At 46.5% G+C, this 8767-nt stretch overlaps 2 protein-coding genes across 2 annotated transcripts; one reads left to right on the forward strand and one right to left on the reverse strand.

Annotated features, from left to right (window-relative positions):
- Window positions 1-6556: 6556 nt before the first annotated feature.
- F5891DRAFT_978432 (uncharacterized protein) lies at window positions 6557-7929 on the forward strand (the record flags this gene model as incomplete). Its single annotated transcript, XM_041376794.1, has 8 exons — window positions 6557-6600; window positions 6662-6726; window positions 6779-6958; window positions 7011-7136; window positions 7352-7369; window positions 7569-7666; window positions 7722-7784; window positions 7825-7929. 8 exons carry the CDS (start codon window positions 6557-6559, stop codon window positions 7927-7929), a joined length of 699 nt encoding a protein of 232 aa, XP_041228090.1.
- Window positions 7930-8382: 453 nt separating this feature from the next.
- Window positions 8383-8767, reverse strand: F5891DRAFT_1186152 (uncharacterized protein; the record flags this gene model as incomplete). The annotated part of the gene is made up of 3 exons (XM_041366656.1): window positions 8383-8613; window positions 8653-8703; window positions 8750-8767. 3 exons carry the CDS (start codon window positions 8765-8767, stop codon window positions 8383-8385), a joined length of 300 nt encoding a protein of 99 aa, XP_041228091.1.

Here is an 8767-nt window from a genome sequence, read left to right on the forward strand (position 1 = left end):
TCATGTGATTTAGCATCATGTGACTGAAGGGTCATGTGACAGGCTGATTGTGCACTGCAAGAGAAATATTCATGATCATTGGTGTTCCGTTCTGATGTCACTTTGTTGAATGAGAAAATGACGCAAGGCAAGTATTTAGGGTTTTGAGGAAGTTTTCCCAGGGTAACCCATGCGAGAACTATTTTTCACAGTCACCTGGCATGTGTGGGATTCAGCCTGAGTCATTGTTGAGGATGACTAAGCAAAATTCATCGCAGAATTAAATATACAAAAATATTCAGCCTGTCCGAGTTCCACTGAAAAGATGAAATGAAATATTTGTCTGAGCTGCATTCTGGCTTTAGAATAGAGGGAAATGGTTTCGTAGTGATTTCTAGGGTATTAGGCTCATGGGAGAGCATTAGTCATCCATGCACCGAACCAGTTTGCTGCAGGTCACCGTTAGCGAAGTCTTTCCAGTAGACTTTAAAACCTTCAAGCTCACGTTTCCGGAAGGAACAAAGTTCACTACCAAGGTAAATCAAAGGCCACTGACACCACCACAATGTGCATTTCTCTATGAACGGCTAAACAAATTGGAAAACGCCGGGATAATACGGCGCATCGCCCCAGAAGATGTCAAGGCTGCCAGCCCCACTGTACTAGCCCAAAAAGCACACGGCTCGGGAAGTCTTCCAATCGAGGAACTCCTTCATTGTGTCAACGATCAATGTGCAGCACATGGGTTACTGACAAGGGATGACCTACCTCAACGACCACCAAATGCAACCGTCAATGCAGCTGGAAACGGAACACCCAAATGGAGAGTATGTCAGAACTTTGCTGAAATCAATAGCGCCAGCCAAATACCACCGGTACCTCAGGGCTAGACTAGTGACCAGCCCGTCTATGAGGCAAGCCGTCGATAGACGGACTGGTAAATCTGGGTTTGAATTTGGATGTCGAGTGGATTCTCACAGTAACGTGACATATAAGCCTTTTCGGGCATAACAAAACCACGTGAGCTTTTTGCTAAGCCCTTGCAAAGAGTCGTTAAGTCCTTGTCTGTGGTTGACTTCGACAACAGAACATTAGCTGCTGGGCGGCATCATTTGACGGACGTTTCAGTGCCCATGTAACTCAGCTTCGAGCTGGAATTGACGTGGTACTATGGCCGTTGACGTCAGAATGTAGACAATGAGGCATGCTTGTAGCGCATCCATTTTGTCATTATTATTGAGGGTCTGAATATAATCGATGGGGAGTCGTTCTTTGATTAAATCACGCGCAAAATGATCCAGCGCATCAAGAGAAGCATTGTGAATGGCTTGGATGATGGAAGATTGGTCCATTGAATTTGCAGGTACTATAGTTCGTGTCGTGTCGCGTTAATAACAAGATAATTATATCATTTGGTTTACATTCATCGAAAAGCACTCATTTTCTCATTGGCCAGACATCACGTTACTGTGAGAATCCGCTCAACATCCAAATTCAAACCCAGATTTACCAGTCCGTCTATCGATGGCTTGCCTCATAGATGGACTGGTCATGAGTCTACCTCAGGGCGATATCAGGACAAAGCAACAACGACTTAGTGGACACCGGTGGATCAGCGTCATCGACTTTGCAGCGGGATTCTACGCAATACCGGTAGACGAGGAAACCCAGCCATACTTAGCATTCTATATGGAAGGTCGAGGATATGACTGCTATTGTCGAATGCTGTTCGGACTAACAGGTGCACCTACGAACTTCGGGGACATGGCCGCTATCGCATTAAGAGATTTGATTGGGTTGTTGTTTGAGCTCTATGTTGATGATACGGGGATGGCAGGTGACATATTCGAAGAAAAACTAACACACTTACGAAGATTTTTCGAACAAGTCAGAACCATGCATCTATCGTTATCGCCATCCAAGACGCAGTTATTTATGACTGAGATTGTCTTTGCAGGCGCAAGAGTAGGAAGAGATAGGATAAAGCCGGATGTTGCCAAGCTTTCGGCTGTCGTAAATTGGGATATACCCAATACCATTCACAATCTCATGCAATTCCTCGGACTAACCGGTGATTTTAGATCGTTAATCAAAGACTACGCCAGGAAAGCAGCACCTCTTACAGATCTAGTACAATGGTTAGGCACTCCCCCAGGAGGACAACACGTAGGACAATATAAGTACAGGCAGCATCTACGAATGACCCAGCTCAAACCGCACTGGGGACCTAGACATACTGAAACATTCTTAGAACTTGAGAAAATTTTAGTAGGTGAACCCGTTCTGAAAGGACCGCGCTTCGACGGTACGCCCTTCATCGTAACTACGGATGGCTGTCAAGAAGGATTCGGTGCAATATTGGCCCAGAAACATACCTCAATGCTCCCATCAGGAAAAGTGGTCACTGCGACCCATCCAATCGCGTTTGCGTCAAAACGAACCTCGGCCGCAGAAGAGAAGTACAAACCATACCTGTTGGAATTTGCTGCACTGAAATTTGCTCTAGATCAGTTCTCGGACATTATCTGGGGGTCACCAGTAGAGATTGAGACTGACTGCCAAGCTCTAAGGGACACTCTACTAAGCCCAAAACTAAGCATGGTGCACGCTCACTGGAGGGATGGAATACTGGTGTATCACATTGTGGACGTCCATCATCGACCAGGAGCAACGAACACAGCGGCTGATGGACTTAGCCGAAGCTTCGTGACAAGAGATCCCACACCAGGAGATGGAGCTGAATGGACCATAAATGAGGACTGGGAAGCAGCGAGAGGAATCATGCAAGACTTATTCGAGGTAACATCATTGCAAACCACGTCAGGTTCTAACGACTCGGTCATAGCCAATCTACATATCAGGTTCCAACAGGAACCTCTATTCCTAGATGTCGTTGAAGCTTTATACGACCTCGACTCTGAGAAACCAGTCGCTGTCAAACAAAGAGCACATCACTGAGCTAAACAGTTTTTCATTGCAGATAACAAACTATGGAAAGTACCTAACGACTCCTCCGCTAGGGTCCGCAGCAAGTTAGAATGTGTCACACAGGATGAGGCAATTGAGCTCGCATGCAACGAGCATGCAGAACACGGGCACTGGGGATGCGACATGACGAAGCTTCAACTTATCGACTGAATCTGTAGCCTGCATCTGGATCGCTCAATCACCAAGGCCATCTTGGAATGTGGACAATGCAAAAACTTCGGAGCAATGCACCTGAATTCACTACTTGAACCAATAGTCAGACGACACCCATTTGAGCTTTTTGTCGCTGACTATTTAGCAATGCCGAAATCAAAAGGGGGTTTTACTAACATTCTTTTAATTATTGATACGTACTCACAATTTGTTTGGGGATTTAAGCTCAAAACGCACGGAACAGCAAAGACAACGACCACGGGACTTGAGAAGATATGACACAAGTTCAACACACCGGAAACACTCATGACAGACAGTGGGAAACATTTCGACAATGCAGAGGTTCAAGCTTGGTGCGACGGGCATGGCACAAAACACTACGTCACCGCGGCCTATGCGCCTTGGGTAAACGGGCTAGTGGAAGGTACTAACAGACTACTATTAGGAAGACTAAAGTACATGTGCACGCCCCATCTCAGAGAAGACAACAGCATGATCGTAGACCCCGAATCTGTTTCCACCAAGTGGTCAGACCACTTTGAAACAGCGATCGAACACCTCAACAGCCGTGTTCTACCCTCGTTCCAGTTTTCGCCCAAGGAATTGTTACTAGGTCTTGTCGTCAACACCCCTCACACCCCGCTCAAAGATACAATGAATTCCATCGCTCCACAAGATGTTTACGTCCACTCTGCTTATGTGGCACAGCAACACCTAGATGCATTTGGCAATGCAGTAGCCAATGCTATGAAATGAAAGGCAGCCTTCGACAAAAGAGTCCTGTCGTCACACCAAGGTGAGGTATCATTCAGTCCTGGACAACTTGTTCAAGCATACACTAGCGATATTGACAATAACTTCAAATCATCTCGCAAAATCATTCCGCGCTGGTCAGCCCCGCATCGAATCGTCACCAAACGCACCAACTCCTATTTGCTAGAAACCTTGGAAGGGTTCCCTATGCCAGGATGGTATCATGCACAACGTCTGCGCATGTTTGTGCCTCGAACAGGCATCCTACTGGTGGAGATAGAGAACGAGAAGATTGGTGAAGCTAGTGTTGTAGGTACTATGTAGTGAGGAGGTCAGCGACCCCGGAGCGTCGCATTTTTTAGAGGGGGGTATCTGTGTTAGGATGTTTGGCACCAGGGGCTTCCTAGGGGCCATTCTTAGTTAGGGATTCAGGGTTCTGGAGGTCTCGGACCCAGTTGGCAGAGCATTTAGAGTAGCAGTTTCCCAGGGTAGACACACATTCCAACCATCACCTGTTTGGCACCCAGTGTCGAGGTGTAGCCTCTCCAGTGTATTCCGAACCTGCAGTGGCTCCACGACCGTTGCCACGCACACTAGGCTCACATCGCTATGGACTCCCCGATGCACATGTGCATGCGCCGCATCACAACGATGGTGGTCAAACAGTAGATCAGGAGTTCATAGTGTATGCCACGGCTACTCTTAGTCCCCAGGGAACAGGTATACTCACGTTTTGGAATGTGAGTCCATTGCCTCTTCAAGTCACGCCCTTTGTCATTAACTACGAGTTTCTGACCAGGCTTCATGGGCCATTTTCCCAACCATATACTCAATTGCCATGGACTATGCCCCGGTACAAGCTTCTGCTGTGCCATGTGAGCGGGTATTTTCATCAAGTAGCAAAACCCATACGAAAAAAAGGAATCGCCTCAGCCCCGTTTTGATGGAAGCATTACAGATGGTCAAGTTTTTCCTGGAGAAAGAATGTCTTGACTTCACCAAAGGTTGGGCAGCCTCTCAACAGGACATGGAACATGGGATGGTATATGACAGAGGTTCTAATGAGCATTTGACTCCTACTGCTAGCACAAATGACGCTCTTCTCAGAGCCATTGCAGAGGAGGAGTGTGACAACACCGAGGACACTGCTACCATCTACGACAAGTGGGACTTTATTTTTCTTGTCTGACTTTTATTTCTTGCTGTTTGCTGTTTACCATTTACCATTTACCATCTGCCATTTACCTTTCGTCTTTCACCTCTTGTTTACACTATCTTTGCTCGTTATACTGATCTCAATGCTTAACTCATTTCATGCGCTTCTGCATGATCACTTTCAACCTTGCTTGCCTACCTGAGTGCATTGACCTTCCTTCGAGCTCGGGCCATGCTGATCCTCCTTCGAGTCCGTACCATGCTGATGCACACTAGTACCTGCCAGACTCCCCTTATCCCAAGGTCTGATCAGCCGTATCCAACACTGACGACATGTCCACACCCGTTAGCACTTTCTGCACATGGGTTATGGGTGAGTCCAGAATCTTTTGCTACACGTCATGTAGCTCATTACAACTCAGGCTTTTTCTGGGTTATCATCATCCCTGGTTTGAACCAGTTCTTTTATTTTTGATATCCCTCCGTCAACCTCACCAACATGGTCACCCAATTGTTGTCATTCCCCATGGGTCATCTTTGGGCATGCTAAGCATCATTCTGTTGGCGTGTCATCACAAGCTACTATGCTGTGAATCTGTAAGTTTTTTCAAGTGTTATAAATGTTTAGTGTCACGCTGATGTGTGTTATCAGCGGAAAGAATTTTTCAAGTCCCTTCTGGGCGCATTCCTGCTGGTGTCTACATATCCATCAATGTCGACTCTTGGAGACGCTGGAAATCAGCCATCAGTCTCATATCGTCTGATGAATCTGTAGTGTGGGGGAATCCTGTCACTCTGTGAAGTCCTTGGACGCTACTTGCAACCTCATGCTAACCACGCACACTAGCAGTCTTCAGTGTCTTGCACTTCTGGATGACAATATTAATAAGATAATGTTTTGAGATCTTACATGGATCGCATACAGGTGTGTTGTCCGTCTCTTTTCTTTTATGATCAAGTGATCTTACTGATTTGTATCCATTTGCACATGTGAACGTTTATTCGCACTCGCGTCTATCACCTGCTTGTGCATGTTGGAATCTCAGTGAGTTTTCTTTCATGATCTGCATCTTATATTTTTTAAATGTCTAATTTAATCACATTTGTAGGTATTATCCATGGGTAAGGGTACGAGTGCGCCATGCCCAGCAAAAGTCCGTACCTATTGGAGCGGGTATGCATGTGGGTATCACACACGGTGCCCGTGGGTTTACCGTGCAATTCCCTAAACCTGGGTAAGACAGTGTGGCTGGTTGACTTAAAAATCATCATTCCTCCACGAGGTAAAGTGACCTCCGCCACCAGGTTTACAGAAATTATTTTGTATGACATGCTAGTCTGTTCACAAGTTCACTGATGTGCAAGTCCCGACTTCGCAATATATAAGCTTGATCCTCCAAAGGGATCCTCACCCAAGTTATTTTCCTCGTGTATACAGGGCCTGTCAAGTAGTAACTTAGAGCTACTTCCCCTCTGAGTCCTGCATCATGTCCGTTGCCACAAAAGCATCCTATCTCTCTTCAACCACATGTCCCACAAGGACGGTTGTCGTCTTGGGTGGTTCCTATGGAGGTGGGTTCAATGAGTGGCATTGAAATTAATCTTCCCTAACCCTCCCTCAATCACCATCTAGGCTCAAGAGCTGTTCAACGCCTGCTACTGGGTCTGCTCAGACCCCCCATGAAGCATTGAATGAGTGTAAGCTGTATTTTGTCCGTTTTGTGCTTTCTGACTGACATGTGTGAGGTAGTAAGACCCTTGTCGCAATTGAGCAGAGGAGTCAAGCGCAAGCAAGGCGGCAACAATGAAGATCGGACTGAAGAGGATGACCCGGCAAAACCCCCTCCTATCGTCCAGAACGGCCTCTACATTGCAGAGATGTTCATGGCTCACATCATGCGGCAACACATCATCTCCTTTATAGTGAACAGTAAGTTGATGGGATGCTGTTAACCTGGCATTAAACTGACGACGCCTTCCAGACAATTATATTTACATCTGGTTTTGTGATCGCGAAACTACGATTCAAGGCACTGCCATCAACTTCGTTCAGGACCTTCCATGCTGGTTGGTCTTACTTCTCATCATGCAGCAGATGGGATACAAAAGTTCTTGCAGAGGGTCTGCTGCAGGGTTGGAGAGTTGTTTTGATAGATAGAAACTCGTGTGTTGCCCCAGTTTCGGATCCAATGGATGTGTTCCATTAACCTCTGATGTCCCTCAGGCATAGGAATCGTGAGAGCTTTGCTACTTTCGAACTGTGAAGAAGATTCATTCTTTATTTTAGATTTTTACAACTTTTCTAGATATGCTGTTCTTCCAGGTCACGAACATAATGCATGTAAGTGTGCACTCGATCATCATGCTCCACTCTGGACAGACACTGACTTTGCCCCTATTAGTTATTCCATACAAGAACTTCCCTTCTTGTTCTCTGTTGGATATTTCTTCATGTTCATCTCATGTTCGGGTGCCATCGACATGATTCATTCAGTGAGTGATTCGCTTCTCGTTCATCCACACACGCTAACGTCCTGTAGATATATCCCTCCCACCTGTGCGCGGTGTCCACCCTTCCCTGAAGCTGAAGGCCACCATTGTACACACTTGCAACTATCAGGATGATGCACTGTTTGATGTGAGTGACACTGGTATCTGTCCATTGGCTTTTGCTGACAGAATGCAAATTGCAGTCCCTCGTAGACTGCAAGATTGCACGAGACACAGATGCGGCCCATGCACAAATTGTCAAATATGTGAGACGCAAGACAGTCTCTCACCTGAAATGTGCTGTAGACAATTTTCAGTTGGTTTTGGACCAGTGTCCGGTCAGCCATCCAGACCATGCAATGGCTCTCACCAACCTCGTGTGGGCCCGCCGATGCAACAATATTCCAATAGACACATCTGATGAGGGCATCCACCTTCGACAAGTCATCCTTGAACTCTGTCCTCTGGGCCATCGACTCCGTGAGCCTTCAAGGACACGGCTTTTGCAACACATGCATTGAAGACCTTTTCCAAACTGGATCTCCACCTTTCAAATGTCCCACTTGTCGCAAGCGTACCCAGCGCAAGGATGCATTTCAAATATTCTTAAACCCTCACCAATCGCTCACACAACCTAGCACACAATCTCCACGTTGAGATTCGGGTATCGATATTGATTTTACACTTCCTGACAACCTGGATTCGACTATGGGGTGCGTCTCTAGCCCCTGCAAGAAAACACGTGAAAAACGGCAGAACTACAACACTTGAATAAGCATTTGGAGCAGTCCCTTTTATAGTACTGAGTGCATGAGGATGGGATGCTAACATTTATATACATGTAGCCGGTAACTGATATTCTCACTAGATATCTTCCTGAGCGCGCACTTCGCCAGTCCCATCTTCCTTCAAAACCACACCAAGCCACTTCTTCAACATCATAGCGAGCCTCTTCAACAGTGCACCAACCCGTGTCTTCATCCTCCATTCGACAATGTCTATGGCAGCCTCGGTCTCCACAGCATCAGTGGCAGCCTCAGTCTCCACAGCATCTACTGCAGCCTCCATCTCCATGACATCTACTCGCGCCTTCACCTCCAGTTGCCTTCAAAAGTCCCTCATTTTTCTTCTAACCTCTGCTTGCTCTGCTTTAAACTTGTGAGCGCTCTCAAGACTGCAGTACAGCTATTTTGACTTAGCTTTTTGAACATCGGATTTGAAGACGACTTACATTGCCTTGAGGACCCAT

The sequence above is a fragment of the Suillus fuscotomentosus genome, assembly GCF_016647785.1.
Source record: "Suillus fuscotomentosus strain FC203 chromosome Unknown F5891scaffold_16, whole genome shotgun sequence".
NCBI classification, from domain to species: Eukaryota; Fungi; Basidiomycota; class Agaricomycetes; order Boletales; family Suillaceae; genus Suillus; species Suillus fuscotomentosus.